The sequence below is a fragment of the Garra rufa genome, chromosome 9 (assembly GCF_049309525.1).
Source record: "Garra rufa chromosome 9, GarRuf1.0, whole genome shotgun sequence".
In the NCBI taxonomy this organism is placed as follows: Eukaryota; Metazoa; Chordata; class Actinopteri; order Cypriniformes; family Cyprinidae; genus Garra; species Garra rufa.
This window is the reverse complement of record NC_133369.1, coordinates 42,079,111-42,101,020: the sequence shown is the minus strand read 5'-3', so window position 1 is coordinate 42,101,020 and position 21,910 is coordinate 42,079,111. Positions and strand designations below refer to the sequence as shown.

The following is a 21,910-nucleotide window of genomic DNA, read 5'->3' as shown; positions in this document are numbered from 1 at the left end:
TCAAGTACTGGATCTGAATCGAGGAATTGTGACAGCCCTAATCTGGAGTAATCAGGTATGTTAAATATCACATTGTTATGCATGTCAACACACTTACAAACTGTAACAAATCATTTTTTTATGATACATTATTGTAGCCTGCACTGGAAAAGGTCTGTCTCTAAACCCAGGAAGCAAGATCTTCCACTCTCCGATTGTAAACCTCATATTTTACTCTACTTTCAAATCATGCTGCACTGTAAAAGCATGTGCTGTCACTGATGCCTGAGGGAGGGTATTTTCATAAAGTATGAACCAGCTGTGTAGCGTACACTGCCAGCTCTTTTAACCACCCGCTCAGAGTGAGCGTGATGTGCTTGAAAAACGAATGAAGAACAATAAATACACTGAGTTTTTCCCATTGTGTTGGGACAACACTCCCATTCCCATCTGGCTTGTGAAGCTCTGTTTATGTGTGAAAACAGCTGTATTTGGCAACTGACAATCTGCAAGGAAGAGATCGGATTCACACTTCAGTACTTGGACGAGGGGCTTTGAAGCTTTAGAAGAACGCTTTGTTGGAAAATAACAGAGCGAAGGGCTTGACATCGGATATGTTTTGAAAAGCATGATTTAAGTTAAGGTGTCAGTAAACTAAAAAAGCTGCTTTATGACCTTCTGTTGAAAATTTAAAGTCGAATACGGTCTAAACTTGAATGAATGTCTTAATGGCCATTAGCTGCATATTTGGGAGTATTTTCCTGCTTCTGATACCATTTTGTAAATGACAGGATTGAAACCACTCATGCATTAGCATGAGTTTATACCGTCACATTCCCAGCATGAAGTACATTTCCATTACAAGTCCAGACTCCTGATCAAATGAAGAAGCAAAACAATGAGGACTAACACTGGGTATGATTGATTGTGACAATTCAGCGCTGCCAGAAAGGAAATAAAGTGTTCTGTAAACATATGCCGTCATAAAATGAGAGGTTAATGCTTGTTGTCACCAGCGAAGCTTTTAATAGGGTGTCCAATTCGTACCTTGCCTGCCCTACATGCCCAATCAAAGACATTTGAGAAGAGCCAAATCCAAAAATGAACGCTGCTTACAGGTGGAGCTGAAAGCATTGAGTGCACTAAGCCTTAAGGTATTGAAAGACCAAGGACGAATAATGTACTTCTAGTGTGTGTGTGTGTGTGTGTAAAAAGGCCAACTGTGGAAAAAAACTTTCCACTCATCCTTGAACGCACACATCAAAGCAACAATACTAGTAATTACTAAATCGTTCAACTCCCAAACAAAAGTAGCGTTCAAATTTTTCATAGACTTGGAAAATAAATTGGCACCATATTGCTTATCGGCTGACGTTACTGCTTTATTGGTACTGTTAAGATTGAATAGTTGTTCATGTTTAATTCCATTCATTTTACATTTACAATACTTTTAACATCCTCTAGCATTCACCTAAAGTTACTTTTTAAAAGCTTTTAAAATGTAATACAGTTGAGGTGAAAAGTTTACATGTACTTTGAACCTGACCTTAATAAGATATTTCACATAAAAGACATTTAGTCCACAAGAGAAAACAGTTGAAGTTATAAAAATGAACATGTTCAAAAGTTTACATACATTTGATTCCTAATACTGTCTGGTAACCTGAATAATCCATAGCTGTGTTTTTTTGTTTAGTGATAGTCAGAGTCCTGAACAGTTAAACTGCCCGCTGTTCTTCAGAAAAGTCCTTCAGTGACCATATGATTTTGAGATCCATCTTTTCACACCGAGGACAACTGAGGGACTCATATGCAACTATTGCAGAAGGTTCAAACACTCACTGATGCTTCAGAAGGAAAACGATACATTAACAGCAGGGGGTGAAAGTTTTGAACAGAATGAAGATGTGTACATTTTTCTTAGTTTGCCTCAATATATATTTTTCATTTAGTACTGCCCTTCAGAATCTACTTACATGTTTCCCAGAAGACAAAATATGCTAAATTTACCCTAAGTTCAAAAAGTTTTCACACCATGGGTCTTAATGCATCATGTTTCCTTCTGAAGCATCAGTGAGTGTTTGAACCTTAAGGTCAGTGCTAAATAAAAAAAATAACCTGCATTTTGTATGATCCCTCTTGATTTGGCTAACATTTTGCAGATTCTTCAAAGTGTATGTAAACTTTTGACCTCAACTGTATTTAGCAACTGTATAATTAATATACATTTTTCAGTAACACTTTACAAAAGCTGTCATTTGTTGATATTAGTTAACATATTAACTAACATGAACAAACAATGAACAACATTTATTACAGTATTTATTCATCTTTGTTAACAATAGTTAATAAAAATCCAGTTGTTCATGGCTAATTTATGTTAATTCACAGTGCATTAACTAAGGTTAACAAACAACTTTTGATTTTAATAATTCATTAGTAAATGTTGAAAGATTATAAATGCTGTAAGAAAAACTAAGTGTTGTTCATTCTTAGTTGATGTTAACTAAAGTAGTTAACTAATGTTAACTAATGAAACCTTATTGTAAAGTGTGACCAATTTTTCATACTGAACAATCTAATGATGTTATAACTAAATTCACTTTAAGTGTTTAAATAATTTTAGTTTTTGTAATTTATTTAGACAAAATAGCAGTTTTAGTATACAGTTTTAATATATTTCGTTTTGTTTTAAAGGAATCAATTTAATGTAAAATTAAGCCGTTTACAATCATTGCTGTGACTCCCAATATCTCTAATTTACAGAATTCATTCATATGCTTTTAAATATTTTGAAGAATCTTCCTTTATAATTGGAGAAATGATTCATTCTCTATAAAAATTTATCTAAAAATACAAGCAGAAATGCGAAATGGAGCAATTCCAATAGGCTCCTCGCATTGCAGTGCTCAGGCCCTAATAAGACTAACCCCTAAATATTTCCCAAGCACTTATCTCGGAAAGAAAAAAGCAGCACAGTGGCATGTCGAAATCATCACCCATTAGTGTTGGGCGATATGCTCAATTTTCATATCGCCCTATCGTCAGCCTGAGAGATCGCCGATACACGATACTATCGTGCTAATTTAATTAATTATCTATGGACTAAATTCCTTATTCGTTTTGTAAAGGTAGACTTTCTTTTGGCATATGATTAAGTTGTGCGTGTACAGAGCTCTCACTGTAGATCTGCCGGAATTGTTCAAGTTACTTTCGGTTTCATTCTCTGCAATCGTCAGTGAGTGAGTTGTAAATGTGCGTGCCAGAATGTAAATGAATGAATCTTTCTTTACCCGTCATATTGCTATAATGTTACCGCTGTATGTCTGACCGTTATCATGAGGGTGATGTTGTAGTTCAGTTCATATTGAATGCGGAGAAGTGATGCGCGTGTAATTCACGTGCGTATATTTAGCGCCATCTGATCGCATCGTAATTCTAATTAACGCCTATAGACGTTACTGAGATGAATGTTTATGTTTACTATATACAGACTGATTATGATACATCGTAATTAATTCAGCCTGAACCAGGTTTTACTACCTCTGTTATCCTAATGACTGCAATGCAAATATAATATAACACTCCCTTTAGAATCAGTGAATCTACCACCGTACTGTATGATGAAAATCTCCCATTCTCACTGCACGCGGTGTGTTAAGGCGCTGTGGCCTCTCTATGCGTGTGTTTATACCGCGGCAAGTTTCTGAAGCATCCTAGAACAGACTCTCTGTGCTGCATTGCTAAAGTTAAGTTCTTTGTTGACGGATAATAATAATAATCGTCTAACTATCGTCAAAGGCATCAGCAACATGCGATATCTCTGACTATCGTCGATACACGATACTATCGTCTATCGGCACAACCCTATCACCCATCACGCAGACAGGCTTATTTATGCCAAACTAGCGTTAAATCTCCAGAGCTTAACTTTTAACGGGGTCCAGTCATTTGTTACGAGCACTAATCAGTGATGGCAAGAGCAGCAAACAGTGGCCCCCGAGGGCTCATTCCACTATTTCACAGTCAAATGGGCCCAAAGGACAACACTCTCTTAAATGACACCATAACCACAGTTCCCCCGTCTGACGGCTCCGATCGCTGGCACCACAGACCCAGTGTGGGCTCTTTCATTACACGTTTGCACAATCTGGAAAGGACTAGTGGCTCACAATAGCTTTATCACTAGGAAATGAGGGAGATTCTGCACTTTGTCTACCCTGGGTGGTCCGAAGCTCAAATCTTGCCCCTGGCTGTACAATTAGTGCCACCAAATGCATCCAAGTCATTGCCTTCTAAAAGTAGTAGCATACAACAAATTAGCTTGGATTACATTTACTATAATGATGCAATTCCAAACTAATTCAATATCAACTGCCAACGGCAGCAACAGGCCCGATGACAACTGGAATGCAGTTACGTGAACAGCTCGACTACAAAGGTTTCATAAACACAAGTTTCCCACACTGAGATCATACCTTCCAGAGAATAACAATAGGTTCGAACCAGATAGCAAGCTCTTCTTTCCAACACCCTAGACTCTAGATTGGTATAATTTGGACCATCTGGTCCCTCTTCAGAAATGACAAGTTCTTTGATGGAGCTTGTGGGGAAAAAAAGCGCCTCTGAGGGATGAGAGACGCGGACCCCAGAGTCCAGGAAACTTTCGGCTGTGTGTTTCCCACACTCTGACCACTCATCATCTCCCCTCTTATGAGAAATCAAGAGAGAGAAAGAGGACGAGACAGGAAAGAGACAAAGAGAAGAGAAAAAACAAGAATGCAGAGCAACTTCTTCCAGGAATTTGGCTCTTGTTAAGTAAACCAGGGTCAACCTTCTTAACATACTGTAAATGCCCATTAGCTCCAAGTAAAACAAACTTCTTCCTGACTTTTCAGAAATTTTCTGTACAAACCTTCCACCAGAATGTCCCCACATTTATTCAATTAGGAGGCAGATGTTTGACCAGAACTTTTCCCTGAAAACAGAAGTGGAAAAATGGAGAGCTCCTGATGAACATACAAGGACAGCATATGATTTCAGTGGCATTGCAAACTAAAAACAGGAGAAAAGCAGTGAGCACTGTGGATTTCTTCTTTCTATCAGTGAGGGAGGAAATGGGGCACGATAAGGGCCATTCACAAGCTCAAGTTAATGAATCACTCGCTGGTGCAGTTTATCAGATGAAAGGAAATTCTCACCCTCCACAAACGCTCCCTAGAGTGTTTTGGAGAAAAGCTTTATCTGAATTGCACTTTGCCAATTCAAGAAGTTGGAAGTAACAGATTTAGAATTAAAAGCTTTTTTTACTGTGTGTATCTATCAATGCTGCAAAAAATGCATACCAAAAACATTTACAGCTATAATTCAATACAAATTCTATATGAAAACCAATGTGCTCTACACTGCTGTTCAAACGTTTGGGATTAGTAAGATTTTGAATGTATTTTTTTTAATTCTCATGTTCACCACGGCTGTATTAACATGATCAAAAACAGAGAAATCATATTGTAAAATATTTTTACAGTTTAAAGTTACTATTTACTTTATTTTAATATATTTTAAAATATAATTTATTCCTGTGATGTAAAGCTGAATTGTCATCATCCATTTCTCCAGTCTTCAGCATCATATGATCCTCCAGAAATCATTCTAATATGCTGATTTATTACTCTTATAATCAATGTTGGAAACAGCTGTGCTGCTTAATATTTGTGATGAATAAAAAGAAAAAAGCACAGCATTTATTCAATATAGAAATCTTTTCTAACAATATAGGTCTTTACTATCCTTGGTAAATAAAAGTATTAATTTATTTCAAAAAATATTTACTGACCACAAACCTTGTTAGAAAAGATTTCTATTATAATGCTGTTGATTTTAACTTTTTATACAATAAAGAATCCTGGAAAAAGTATCACAGGTTCCAGCACAACTGTTTCCTACATTGATAATAAATTATCATATTAGAATGATTTCTAAAGGATCATGTGACACTGAAGACAGAAGTAATTATGTTAAAAATTCAGCTTTGCATCACAGGAATAAATAACATGTTTAAATATATTCACATAGAAAACAGATATTTTACATTTAAATAATATTTCACAACATTACAGTTTTTCCTGGATTTTTGATCAAATAAATGCAGCCCTGATGAGCATAAGAAACGTCTTTCAAAAAACATCAAAAATCTTACTGCTTTTGAAAAACTTTTGAAAGGCATTGTACTTAAATGTCTACAGAATCTTTATTGTGCATTTTAATGAGTCAATCAAAGAGATTCACAAAAAAAATCTTGAACTTGTGAGTTAGCTGTATGTGCATCATTCAGAGCCAAAACTGAGGACACAAATGGCTCCCTCACAAAACTGAGTCATTTTGGAAATAAACAAGGAATGATTAAAGTGAGGCAGGGTTTGCCAAACTGGAGATTTGTAAGAGAAATACAGCAGAATATAAGTTAATGAAAAGCTTTTAAAGTCGTAAAGATCTTCTATATTGTGGTTTACTGGATTATTGAAAAAAAAATGGTTCTCTTCATTGGAAATTGGATTTAACTGAGGCAGATCTGAATGCAAACTTGCAGTCAACTGTATTTAAACTGATTGAAGAAGTCTGGTATTTGTTCCCAGAGAAAAGTCTGATGTTTTGCTGGGAAATCAACATATTTTGAGTAAAAATTACAAGGTTTGGTCAAGTCATAATTGTATCTTTTGGCAGACTCAGAAATAATGAAATTAGACCAAGTTTGTTTTGATTTCTTGACTAATGGGTCAAAACATGTGTTTTAATTGTTCATGCATCTCTCTGATTTAATAGCAAGAGATTAACAAAAAAAAAAGATTTCCATGCAGACATGAATTAATAATTTAACCAGTCTTAAGTAGCACAGGTATATTTGTAGCAATAGTCAAAAATACATTGTACGGGTCAAAGTTAGCGCTTTTTCTTTTCTGCCAAAAATCATTAGGATATTAAGTAAAGACCATGTTCCATGAAGATATTTTGTAAATTTCATACCATAAATATATCAAAACTCAAATTTTGATTATATGCTTCACTAAGAACTTTGAACAAATCTTAAGGCGATTTTCTCAATGTTTAGTTTTTTTTTAGATTCCATATTTCAACTAGTTGTACCTCAGACAAATATTGTCATATCATAACAAACCATACATCAATGGAAAGCTTATTTATAGAAATCTCAATTTCAAGAAATTGACCTTTATGGTTTTGTGGTCCAGGGTCACATATAAAGTATATATTACAAGGGTGTATAGATAAATATTCTATTTCAAATGGTTCACTGGCTAAAAACTGTGGCTGTGGGAATCCTTGCTGTAATAAGACTTACAGGATCGCCCAGCTCCCTACTCTTTAGTCTTAAGCCGCAAGTATTACAGCTTATGACAATTCTGGAAAAACAGCATTCAAACTACAGAAATACAAATTGGCACTTCTAGCAAGGTATGACACAGTATAGCTAAATTTATGTCTGCAATCCCCCTGGGCTGTGTCTGACAAGTAGACCAATTTAAAACAGACAGCATCAACAATCTTCCATTAACCTGGCCATTCTTTAAACCACCACATTATATCTATTTGCCTGTACAAGTTCAGATGCATATGTCTGCAAGTCTTCATTAGCCGGTGTCTGGATGATGATTCACATTTCTCAGTCTCATCGCATTCTTCAAGCGTGACAGGCCAGCCAGAACTGGTTAATAAAGAACGAGTGCGGGACATACAGAAAAGTTCAACAGTAAATCTACCCTCCTCATCTCTCTCCTCGGCCCCCTCAATCTGCTAGGCCAGGCCAAATCTCCACGCTCTGTCTCAGGACTCAGCAGTGTCAAGTTAAGACATGCCTGCTTCCGCCTCGACCATCCCAACGAAGGCAGAATAAACATGAAAGCCATCAAAGGAAAGCACATAAAATAAAAGCTTATGGCTGGGACCCAGACTACTTGTGGGTTCCCACCTACAGAGTCGCTTTGAATGCACAAAAAAAAAAAAAAAAAATCATGGAAGAACAAAACAAACAAGTACATCAACAACTGGGAATCTTCTCAGAGATTTTGGCTTCGCTTCTCAGTAAGATGTATAAAAAGAGACGCATGTCCAACCCATCAAAACATTATACTAAACGTATTTATTTATGAATGTTTAGTTTTTCTGATAGAAGCACATTTGTGAGCCTGGACCACAAAACCAGTCATAAGGGTCAAATCTTTGCAATTGATATTTATAGATCACATGAAAGTTGAATAAATATAGTTTCCATTGATGTATGTTTGTTAGGACAGGACAATATTTGGCCGAGATACAGCTATTTGATAATCAATCATGAATCTGAGGGTTCAAAAAAAAATCTAAATATTGAGAAAATCGCCTTTAAATTGTCTACATGAAGTTCTTAGCAATAATTACTAGGGGTGGGACGATACAGGTAACTCACGACTCAATTCTGTGGCGATATGTGGCCCACGATATCGATAATATCACGATTCACGATATCTACGATATTCAATATATTGGAAGAAATTTCATCAACGATATATCACGATATATGTGACTGAAAAAGAAAAAAATACCCATAATAAGGAAATCTTATGCATTTATTAATGCCAACATTTCCAACACTGTGCAAAGAAATATGCATTTGCATAATAACTCACTGCCTCATGGTCTTAAATGTAAACACTGTACAGCTAGACAGATAAAAGTGCCTGAACATTATAAAACAACATGAACATTAACTAACATGTGTAAACCGTGATACTGAAACGTCAGTAGTAAGTTACTGTAAAGTGCTTTATGTTAACCTGGACAGTGGTCTCATCAATGCATATTCTTCTTGAGGAACACTAACGCCTGTTTCACACACACTCCGTCTGCAGTGTGTATGCAGTCCGTGTGCGTTACGCATGCGATGCAGAAGCAGCACGGACTCGTTTGGCTTTCACACAGGACACGTTTGCAGTCCGTTCCTGATCCGCGGCTGTTTACCACAAACACACCATTTATCCGTTATTTTGATTTCAAATACAAACGTGCTTTTTCAGCATTGTGATACTCTTTTATCACAGTACACTAATACAATTCTAGATATATTCACGTTTAAACTCAACGTATTATAAACAACGTATTATTCAATGCACTTGCACAGCAACCGCGTGCAGTGTGAACGCTCTAATCCGTTAACATGGGTGCGGAAAAAAATACTCAACGCATTAGCACTGCAGACGGAGTATGTGTGAAACAGGCGTAACTGATCAGCATGCTCAACTAGCGGGTGCGTCTTTGATTTGTTTTTCGTTATCTTCCGCCATTCTTCTCACTTCTCTTTTTTTCTGCGCTTCTTCTCTGATGTTGTAAGATAACTTGTGTTCTTCACTGGCCGCTGCTTCCGCCACTTTACCCCTATTTACTCGAACAGCGCCCCCCGCAAACAGAATGGTAGATATTGGGTAGTGACAGTGACACTGACGACGGGTAAATTAATCATTTGTGTTGTAATAAAATATCGATATTGGCCGTTAGTGTATCGATTATTTATTGCGACAGAGAGCACAACAATATATTGCAATATCGATTTTTTTTCCCACCCCTAATAATTACCAATAAAAAAATAACTTTTGATATATTTACAAAATATCTTCATGATCTTTACTTAATATTAGGGCTGCACGATTAATCGAACGATGTTGTGAGGCGCGTTTAGTCAATGAAGCCGGTACTTTGATTAGTAGTAAATCCCCATCACGTGCGTTCAGCTGGAGCGGCAATTCAAACACCCCAGCGTAAATCACTGACAAGCCACGCCAAATCGCGCTCAAAATCGAATTCGATTTTCAGCGCGATTTGGCGTGGCTTGTCAGTGATTTAAGGCTGTGTGTATTAACTGCCGCTCCAGCTGAACGCACGTGATGGGGATTTACTACTAATCAAAGTACCGGCTTCATTGACTAAACGCGCCTCACAACATCGTTCGATTAATCGTTGCAGCCCTACTTAATATCCTAATGATTTTTGGCATTGCTACAAATAAACCCATGCTACTTAAGACTGGTTTTGTGGTCCAGGGTCTCATTCATCAAATCAATTAAAAAATAAAATAGTGCTTTCACAAAATAGTCAATTTCATTATCTGAGGGCACACAATCAAGACAAAAAGCATCAAAGCATTACACAGCTGTCAGTTTCTCACTGTTTTAATGCCACGATTCACATGCAAAATGCCTAAACCAACAAGAACCACCAAAGTGAATTGGAAGGAAAGGCGTCAGACTGAAATGGCCCATTGTAGACCATGTGCTAACAAATGGCTGCTAATTAGCCAAGTGCATGATAGGAACATTAAAAGCCAAATCACTTCCTCTTCCATTACCTAAATGCAAATGTCTTATTGACACCCTGATTACGGCTCATTAGACATGCTTATTACTTACATTTGGGTTTATGCCTACTGATATAGCTGGATATACACTCACAGAAATGATTCATGGCAGAGTTAGTTTTTATGCATTTACATCTATTTGATTTTATTTAAAAACTCATATTTTTAAAATCTATACATTAAAAGTAAATATACTATAAAAGATTTAATCAATTATACAACTTATTTAATGCAATTAGTTAATATTTATTAACACTGTTTAAATAATAAGAGTTATAAAACAAACAAGATTCTGTTATTTAAAGTTTATGTGATTGGTTTTCATCAAAGTTATGAAAATCAATCAATTCGGAAACAGGAAACGATGTCACTTTCGCTGGACACGAGCCCTCGGGATATTGTGGGAATCAGTTAAACACATGTTGGTAAGTAATCCGAAACATCCTTTGTTGTATTGCTCCTGTTGTAATAATGCATTTTATTAAGCATCGAATGTATATCATATTAATCCATTTATGTTTTATGTAGTTTGTGATTTTTAAACGGTTTTATCGTACGTCGTTTTACCGGAGAATGTTGATGCCCGTTAGCATCATAACTTCAGCTAGCTTGGCCAAACAACTTTAAAATGCATCAAATTAACCCCTCCAAATTCCTTGGAGAACTGGACCGTCACTCTGGCAAACTGATAGAGATTTTTAGTGCTAAAGGTGGTGCTGCAGGAAGAAAGATGAGCACCATAATGGCCCTGATGAATAATGTACGTGTTTTTCCGTTTTTTTTTTTTTTTTATCTGACCTCTGATTTTTGTGAGCTTTACTGAGGTACCTAGCAAAAACTCAATTTTACCAAGATGTTTTACCTAATTTGTAGTATAAATATCTTATTACGCTTGCATACAAATTGATTAAAAATGATATAAAACAATATCAGTGTTATTGAAACTTGTTTTAAGCCTTTCATACTTTAAAGCCTTGTATATAGAATAATAAAACTAAACAACAATTAAAATTAACTGAAATCAACAGAAGTTAATAGTCTGATAGAAAGATGTGACAGTCATCTTATTTTAACAAGACTGAAAATGGGTTTCCATAACAAATAAACTTTATAAGATTGTTAGATTTTGCAATGTAAAACAAGTTGATTGGTGTGGTCAAGAAGAGAAATGTCTTTGAATTTATTGACTTTAACAGATTGTTTTTTTCCCCCAGAATGAAAATATCAATGTGAGGCGAGATTGTGTTATGAGCTGTCTGAGCATCTACCTCAATGAAGACCTGGACACACTTGTTAAAGAATATGTGGTATGTATCAGTATAGTGTGCCAGTAAATTTTCCATCTAGATAATATGGGGTGTTCATGAGAATGGAATGGACATGAGGACACATTGACCATCAGTATTTCAACATTGAGTCCATTGAGTTGTTTTGAATTAAAAAAAATCATGCAAGGTAAATGGTGGTAGAGCTGTCACTCTGAGGGAATTAAATCCGGTTGGTCCAGAGGAACCTGAAGATGAAGTTGTCCGGGTTTTGCCACCCACTTCTCCACCAAAAACAACAATCCTCACCTAAACAACAAGGTGAGGACACAGACATTTCCTAGTGCTCTTGAACCAGTGATTTTACTGCCTTGGTATGATTTTGTAAATGTTTAGTAAGAAATGCCTTGTATCACCAGGATGCATGTTCTGGACTGTCTGCTTACGAACTCAAGCGCCTTGAGAACATTGCACAGAAGGAAGCCTTCTTGTCATCTCTGAAGATATGGCAAGTATGTATACATTTTAGTAAAGGACTAATCAGCTGTTTTCACTTGCCCTCCCCTACCTCAGTCTCCACCCTACTCTCCTCTTAAGCCCTATTTGGACGGGACTAGTTTTCCAAACGACGTTTGAGTTACAATTTTTTTCAGCCGATATCTGTCATTTCATGTCATTTCAGTCCCGTCCGAATAAGGCTTTAGTCTGTTTTTCTCTCCCTCCTTCTCTTTCACTGTTGTCCCCCACTGTACTGTCCTTCTCTCCTTCTTTCTTTCTCTTGTATTCGCTTGTTATCTTACAGGTGTAACTTCACATTTAAAAAAAAATGTAAAATTTGATTTTGGTAGGTTCTTGTATTTTTCAACAATGTAGTTTACAAAAATATTGTAATTTCTGTCTTTATCCATTTGCACACATTTTAGTATAATTATGGTTGCTGTCTATACAGAAAAACAAGGAGATAATTATTCTCATCTCTCTCTCTCTCTCTCTCTCTCTCTCTCTCTGTCTAAAGGCAGCGGAGGATCTGAGGCAGTCAGTGAAGCCAAAGCCCAATGTCAAAAAGTAAATAAAGCAGTACAATTAAAAGCATGAATCTTTTTACTTTTGGGGATGATGGATGAGGAGTAAGCTCTAGCGTTTTATGTAATGATATGTGCTTTATAGCAGTAAGTGACATCATGGTGCACCTATGGCTTATTAGAGTAATTTCATTTGAAGAAACCACTTCATCAGGGAGTTAGAAGATGGAAGAATTAAAGGGATAGTTCACCCAAAAATGAAAAGTTTGTCATCAATTACTCACCTTTGTGTTGTTCCAAAACCATATCACCTCCATTCATCTTCAGAACACAAGTTAAGATATATTGGATTTAATCTTGAGAGCTTTCCGATCCTCCCATAGACATCACTGAAAATGCACATTCAAAGTCCACAAACATGTTGTTATATTCAATTTTTTCAGCCAAAAAGTGTTCTTGTTGCTTTATCGTGTTCAAATTGAGTGATCTATGTCACATGGACTACATTAACTACGTTTTTATTAGGTTTGTGTAATTTGAATGGGCACTTTTAGTGGTGTCTATGGGAGGATCAGATCCAAAATATCTTAATTTGTTTTCTGAAGATAAACGGAGGTGATATGGATTCGGAACAACATGAGGGTGATTAAAAATTTTATTTTTGGGTGAACTATCCTGTTAAGGTTCAGGCTTGATGGACATATTATACTCCTGACTTGATTGTCAGATTATAAATTGTTACATTGGCAGAAAGGTGCACAGCATTCATGAGAAGCGTCTCCATTTTTAGTTACCTTTTTTTAACTGCATTTTTTGTGGCAGGTCAACAGCTTAATTGGCAGAAAAATCTCTGCAGTCTACCCGGAAATCCCTCCGTTCTAAAGCACAAAACCTTACCCCAAGTGAAAGGTTGATCCATAATAAAGTAAGAACAAGACTAATACTGGGATAATTTTCAGATATAATATTGTTGTTGTTACATTAATAGGAAATTGCAAAACTGGAGATAAAAATGCATTTTGTTGTTAACATATTATCCACAGCCTTGTGACTTTTTTTTTTCAGGCTTTTAGGGGGTGATCAGGTCTTAAGGTCATTGTCCTTAACTTGCATCCATTCCATTCTCATGAAAGCATATATTCTGTCTGCTTTAATGAAAAGATGTATATGTATATGTGAGTGTGTGTGGGTGCGTGCGTGTGTGTGTGTGATATTATATTTTAAGTGTGTGTTTGTACATTCCAGGACATTGAATCCAGAGAGGCAGAGGAAGACATGGCAGGAAAGACCATGGGCATCTACACCGTACAATCAGTGGATCTAGGTCAGGGTGACGGACGCTTTACTGATGTCTGTGTTGTGCTGGAAGGTGTGGAGGTTCTTCACAACCTGCAGAGTGTCACTCATGCATGTATAATGTTGTATGGCCTGATCTACGCGCTCAATTTGAGCTACCCAAAAAGCCTGAAATGTACATTTGAGGTGTACCAGAAAATCCTGATGGACCTGGACTCAACCAAACTTACCCCGAAAGTACAGACACTGAAACTAAAATTGCTCCAGTGATTCAGCTTTGCAATAATAAACTTATACAGCCCCTACCCATTATTTTTTTTTTTTTTTTTTTTTTTTGTGTAGCAACTGAAAAAGGATCTCATACAGTTTTATTTTTTTATTTTTTTATTTCTTGGGTGTCCAAGCAGTGTGATGTTCGAGTGGTGCTGTGTAAGTGGATTCATGGTTTCCCAAATGTTTGTTTCAAACACAAATATAAATAAATCTGGAAATCTGGAAATTGGTCTAACTCTATTTTTTTTATTAGATGGGGAAACAATTGCATAAATGTGGTGCATTGTTTAAGTTGGTTTAGTACAGAAGGAAGAATTAAACATGATTCAAATAAATGATTCAAATAAAAATCTTTTAGTTACCCTGATTTAGTTATTATGCAATTTATACAATAAACTTTATGTATTTTAAATAAATAAACTTTTTATTATTAATTTAGAATAATTACACTTTACATAAACTAATTACATAAATCTGAGGATTATGCGTTTAAAATAAATAGATTTTATTATACTAATGAAAATAAATAGTATAAAGTTTATTTGGTAGATTTGTGTTAAAATTATGAAAAAAATATAAATGGGAATTTGTCATTTAATAAAATTACATAAATCTTAAATTTTGGGTGAAATATTTCTGTGAGTGTACTTAGGAACGAGAAGCTAGAGGTCATGGCTTGCAGGGACTCTACTAATTGGTTACGTTACTACTCTTTTCCCACAGGCAGAAGAACCTCCTCCTGCAACCCAATCGTTCTGCTTATGCTGGAACAAATTCAATGATTTGCGTAATGTGCCGAGGTCATTCCATGCCAAATCTAACAGAGGGTCTATATAATTGTATAAAATAGGGATTCTGAACCCAGAGTGTGTATCTCGTATGATCTTCTCAGGTAAAGTTTATGAATGATGGCCTCAAAAAACAGAACAGTAAAGCTTGAGATTTATTTGAGGGGTTATGGTTTTTGCTAAATGACATCCAGTAGGCTTATTTGATAACAATACAACAGAATGAAACGTTGAACCATGATGACTAGAAACATGCAGATTTATTATTGCCTAAAGCTATGAAATAGCATCACAATGCATTTCACCAGGAGGACTTGAGTAATCACCATTACTAGTTTAATGCAGAAAACCACAATTGCCAGATGTTTCACATCTTTCACATGGACCTTAGAAATAAGTTACCAGTAACTAGCCCAACAGTTTCTGCTTTACTAGTACTTATTTATTGGATACTATTACTTATTTTTAAGACATCTGAATGTATAATGCATTAAATGAACTAATAATGAGCAATGCATTTTTACAGCATGTATTAATCTATGTTAATGTTATACAGACACAACTTGATTTAAAAATGTATTAGTACAGTGTAAAGTTAACACTTAATAAATGCTGCAGAAGTATTGTTCATGTTAGTTAATAAGACATTCTTGCAAAGTGTTACCTTGCTTTTTTTTTACTTGTCATACAATTGACTAATCAGAATGGTTACTTAATAGTTTATTACTACTTTTCTAGGAAGATTAATAACACAATATTGACTAATAAATTAGTACTAACTTTACTAAACAGTTTTTAAACAGTAAGATTTGTAATGGGTTTGTAAAAAAAAAAGTCTCTTCTGCTCACCAAGCCTGCATTTATTTGATCCAAAATACAGAAAAAGCAGTAATATGGAATACATGAATTAAAGTAATTAATACTTATTTAACAAGGATGCTTTAAATTGATCAAAAGTGATTATAAAGACATTTATAATGTTACGAAAGATTTCTATTTCAGACAAATGCTGTTCTTCTTAACTTTGTATTCATCAAAGAAACCTGGAAACATTCTACTCAGCTGTTTTTAACAAATGTTTGTTGAGCAACAAATTCAGAATATTAAAATGATTTCTCAAGGATCATGTGACTGGAGTAACAAAGCTTAAAAAATCAGATTTGAAATCACAGGAATAAAATACATTTTAAAAGATATTAAAAAAGAAAACGGATATTTTTAAAAGTGAAAAAAATATATTTTCAAATGTTACTGTTTTTGCTGTACGTTAAATAAATAAATGCAGGCTTGGTGAGCGGAAGAGACTTCTGTAACAAACATTAAAATCGTATTATTCAAAAACTTTTTACTGGTAGTGTATGAATAGTAACTGGTAACTATAACAGTGCAGCTATTAGAACACATTCTAGTCAGAAGTGATTAGTTAAGAACTGAATCAGATCTTTCACTTTAGAAAATGCAATCTGTTACCAGTAACAATGAAATGGTTACTTGTCACTCTCAATAGCAACACGCAGCAAAGTAATAAGTTATAATATGCAACGAACACATGGTAAATCGACTTGTCATGACTCCCGAACAACTTTTCTCTACAGTGCAGGAAAATAAAGAACTTTTTGTGACCATGAGACACAATCTGACGAGAATACAAGAGAAAGCTGCTTACCCAGGTGCAGGGTCAGGTTGATGGAGCTCGGGTACTGGATGCCCGCTAACATAGTCTGACTTTGCCACCAGGTGGTATCCGCTTGGTTGTTGTAATCGGTGAGATAAACAGCGCCGTGGTGGTTTCTGGGGTCTCCGGCATCGCAAATGTGGCATGATTTAGTGACTCCCGTTACCCCGGTCTGTACACAGTATTCTTCGGGCGGCGAGCCGCAAGTGTTGGTGGCCACTACGGTAACATTGAAAGCGGCGTTAACAAACTCAGGCATGCAGCGCTGAGGCCGATTGAACTCGTCTATACATTCATCCATCGCTCCATGACTGCACGCTGCCCACAAAGTACATAATAACAAACAGCTAAAAAACGACATTGTGTCCTTTTGTTTATGCGACCTCAAGTAGCTACCGTCACTGTCTCGATCCCTTAAATCCTCGCAGTCTCTAAAAAAGCTTGCGGTAACTCGCCAGCTACCGAGTTTGTGGTTTTATAAATAAACTCATGCGGAAAATGGTGGTAATCGCTTCACCTCCAAAAGCGATAGTTGTGCCTTAAACTCCTCGCGACTTCTCTCTTGCAAACCTTCACTTTATTGGTGCTTTGTAATCACCGCCATGGAAAAGAAAACTTTTGGAGAAAAGGAACTATATCCGACTACACCCTGGCAGCTAGTGCGCAAGTCAAAGTACTTCCAAAAAAAATCCCTACGTCTACTTCCGCCTGAAGGATGCTTTGATGGACCGCCGACCAGCTAAACAAGGCAAGTCCAAATGGACAGGGAGGCATGAGGGGGAGTGGTAAATGAATGTGGGCGTGGCTTTGCACTTTTCCAATTGGTCAGCTTCCCAGTCATCTCCAGGAGTGGGCGGGGACTGAATTTCATACCTCACAGATTCTCAACGGAGCGATGAAATGACCACTAACTATCCGTAAATAGATAAACAAAAATGTTTGTTAACCCACAGCCAGATTCGTCATCAGAAGAAACGCTTTCTCCTTCAAATAAGCTGTTAAGACAGTTAAGTAGGGTTACTTAAAGTTGTATAATTCATTTAAAGACTTTTCTGTGTGATTTCTACCTACATATCTTGTGGTATTTTCAAAGGACATACTTTCTGGTTAATCCTCCGCTCCGTGCTATGAATAACTAGGGGATGATAGCTGTTGCTTGCAATGAGCAGTGAGGTCAAAGAGCAAGGTTATATATACCTAACGTTACTCAGTCTAGCAGGCAAGGGTGTATCCGAAAACTTTAAATAGCTGAGTGTTATGTTTTGTGGGCTGTTTATTAATATTTTACAAGCATTGTTTCTGATATGAATCGTTCTATCCATTTTTCGATGAGTCCTTCAGATTTCAACAAAAACAAAAATGGTTGTATTCTCAGGTATGCATATTTCAGGAGTTTCTGTGTGAATTTCTGTATTTTTTTATGCAGCTAGTATATTCAAAGGTTTCACAGAACTAACAACTAACTGGTAATAAAAAGAAAGCAACGCAAATTATGTAACCAGATCACTTTTTTCATGTAACTAATAAAGTAACGGATTACATTATAATTTACAAAAAAGTTATCTGAGTTACTTTTTGTCCCCATTTATTGATTGAAAGCTCTCTTGTCCCCATGTAGAAAGAAATCAGGAGTAAGATGTTACTTTAGATATAATAATATAAACATGCATACAAAAAAAACAGATTCAGTAACCCTCAAGATGAAGAAAAACGGTGAAAAGACGCAAACGTTCAATTATTTAAGTGGTAAATAATGCAAATATCCTTTATGTATTTAATCCCATTTTATTAACCTTTTTATTATAAAAAGTCTTTGCTGCTGACCTTCGATGATCCAATTCAATCATATTAATAAGCAAGAATTACTCAAGATAAACTAACATTTGTTATTTTTTATTGCTGAAAAGTGTTGAACTTCTTTTGAGTTCTACTTTTCTTTAGCCTGAGGCTATTGGTGTAAAAGGACTTTTTGCAAAACCCAACAAGCAAGCCCTGCCCAGATTTAAAAAGGAACACAAAAGTAATGCAATTAGTTACATTTTAGGGAATAACGCAACATTGTAATGCATTACTTTTAAAAGCAACTTTTCCCAACACTGGTTAGGACCAGCTATTTCAACAATTCCTAATTTCAAAATCACGTGTGTTACATATTACCTAAAAATTAACTTTATGCAAATAAAAAAAAAATAAAAAAAATAAAAGGCTTTACAAAAATAACTAACCAGTAATAAAATAAATTAAAATAAATGAGTAATAATTAGTAAAAGTAATACAAATAAATTAACAAATAAAATTCATAAATCGAAACAAAAATAACAGATAGGACTGGCTATTGGCATTTTTTAAAATATATATATATATTATTATTATTATTTTCCCAACTCATATCGTACTGAACTGTCCTTTCTTTTGCATTGGATATTCACAAATGACCCTGGACCACAAAACCAGCACAGGTATATTTGTAGCAATAGCCAAAAATGTTCTTTTATGCCATATTTAGTAAATCATGTTCCATTAAGATATTTTGTACTGTAAATACATCAAAACTTAATTTTTGATTAGTAATATGCATTGCTAAGAATCTCATTTGGACAACTTGAAAGGCGATTTTCTCAATATTTAGTTTTTTTTGCACCCTCAGATTCCAGATTTTCAAATATTGTCCTATATCCTAACAAACCATACATCAATGAAAAGCTTATTTATATAGCTTTTTAGATGATGCATAACTCTCAACTGCAAAAAATTGACCCTTATGACTGGTTTTGTGATCCAGGGTCACAAATAAAGTTTGCTCCATGGAGTGATTGGAAAGTGAGAGCTGCTGTACTGAATTATCTAAAAGGTATGTGTGCCATTGATAAGAACTATAGCAGATACTGTATCTAATATCTGCATGTGAGCGTCTCAGATTGGCAGCGAGCAGAATAATCATCATTAGATCCAGTCTTCAGACACATTCCTTTAGATAACGCTGTTACGATTTAATCAAATCGTGATTAAAGAACAAAACTTCAGTGTTTATCAAGATGATCAATCAGTTAATCAATTAATCTAAACAATAGAATTAGCTTTGTTGAAAAGAAATTAAATTTCCCTCGTAAAAATGACACGCACTCTCAAATGATGGTTCTAAAAGGGTGTTTTTGCAGTGATGCCCATAGAACCATTTTTGGCTCCCCAAAGAACCTTTCAAAGTTTCCATGGACATTCAAGGTTCTTCACTGAACCATTGATGCCAATAAAGAACCTTTATTTTAAAAGTGTAGGCCTATTTAAAATGCTAAAAAGATAGACTTATACATTTTCGAGCCAAGAATCTTGACATCTATAGTAAAACCTTTGACCTTGCAATCAGCTCTACACCAGTCGCCTAGTTTTACTACATCCAGGCTAGATTTATCCCCATGTCAAAATGAGAAATTACTGTCAACACTTTGTCAACTACTCTTTCCTGCCCCCCACACAGCTGCATCAAGCTCAGGCATGCCCAGGATGTACATTGTCTCACTGCTACCTTCATCAGCAATTGTTCTCTGAGGATACAAGAGGTATGCACTCTCTCATCTTACCCACAAGCTACAACTATATTCTCCTCAGATATTCCAAGCATCCACTGGAATTTAGCTGTGGTGTCAGATTTGCTTTTTGAGTAAATCAAATGTGAGTAATATGTAAAGGTTAAAGTAGGTTAACAAGTCAAGGAGTTATAATGTATGTACAGAATTTGTGGTTATATTTTCAGTTTAGGTTAATCAGTTAGGGTTTAATAAAAAAGAAGAAGCAATTAAATGCTTTACAAATAATTATTGCTAACTATGGACTCTCCAATCATATAGAACAGGGGTCCCCAAACTCAGGCCTGGGGGCCGAATGCAGCCCGCCCTCACATTTGGACCGGCCCTCTGAACAATGCCAGAGATATATTTTTGTTAAATGTGAGCCAAATCATCACAATTAAAAGAACCAAAGACTTAAACTACTTCACTCTGTGTGCATTAAATGTATTTAATAGACAAGTTTTACAATTTGAGTTGAATTACTGAAATAAATGAACTTTTCTATGACATTCTAATTTACTGAGAAGCACCTGTATATCTTTTGAAAAGAAATGATCATTTGTCTGTCTGGTGCATAAAAAAAAACTATTCTAGCATTAAAAGGTATAATAAATACAGGCAAAACCATAATAAAATAATAATAATAATAGTCCAGCCCATGGAATTTTCTTTTATAAACCGACCCGGCCCCCCATTAAAGAAAAGAAAATTATGTGGCCCGCTCAGAAAAAAGTTTGGGGACCCCTGATATAGAACATACTCTGCTGCGGGTTTAAAGCGCCCTCTATCGGTGATCATTAGTAAACGTCGTAAACAAAAGAAACCCCATAAGCGTTAGATATGTGGTAATTATCTAAATTAATTATATGTACAGTTTATTTAAATAAAATGTATATTTAATATATTCTAAATAACATTTTGCCAGCATTTTATTTATGCACCAAACACTTTGGTTACATATGGCTGATCTAAATGATGAAACCTTGCTAATATGTGACCCTGGAACACAAAACCAGTCACAAGGGACAATTTAAATAAAGTTATAATTATACATCTGAGAGCTGAATAAAGCTTTAGATTGATGTATGGTTTGTTAGAATAGATACAATTGAAATATGGAATCTGAGGGTGCAAAAAATCAAAATGTTGAGAAAGTCGCCTTTGAAGTTGTCCAAATGAAGTTCTTAGCAATGCATATTACTTATAAATTTTTTTTTTTGATATATCTATGGTAGGAAATTTACAAAATATTTTAATGGCACATGATCGTGAACATTTCTGAAAATAGTTGAGCAATTTTTGTTATTCAAAGATAGATTTGTTAGTCAAAATAATGCAGTAACTCATTTATCACTATATCAGTGTATCGCACATGTTCTGAAATGGAATGTACATAAAAAAAAGATTAAATTGATTTATAGTTTTCCAAAGACATGTCAACACACTTCAGTTCTCAGGGTTCCAAAACTCTTCTGTGTACGCTGTGTGCAAATATGCGACTTTGTATTTTGTGGTCTCTGGAAAGACACTGAATTCTAAAAAAATTAAAAAAAATAATGTAAATGTAAATGTAAAATGTTATTGTCATTTCTCACACATCAATTTCTAAGAATGCATATTTCGAAACTATGAGTTGCTTGTTTT

General features: G+C 35.4%; 1 protein-coding gene across 1 annotated transcript in view; it reads right to left on the bottom strand.

Moving 5' to 3' along the window:
- Positions 1-17,354, bottom strand: part of LOC141343273 (laminin subunit gamma-1-like) — a 69,313-nt gene extending 51,959 nt beyond the window's left edge. Inside the window, exon 1 of the mRNA XM_073847868.1 lies at positions 16,692-17,354. Coding sequence (XP_073703969.1) covers positions 16,692-17,061 — 370 coding nt within the window. The 5' untranslated portion in view covers positions 17,062-17,354. The remainder of the gene's footprint in view (positions 1-16,691) is intronic.
- Positions 17,355-21,910: the final 4,556 nt, after the last annotated feature.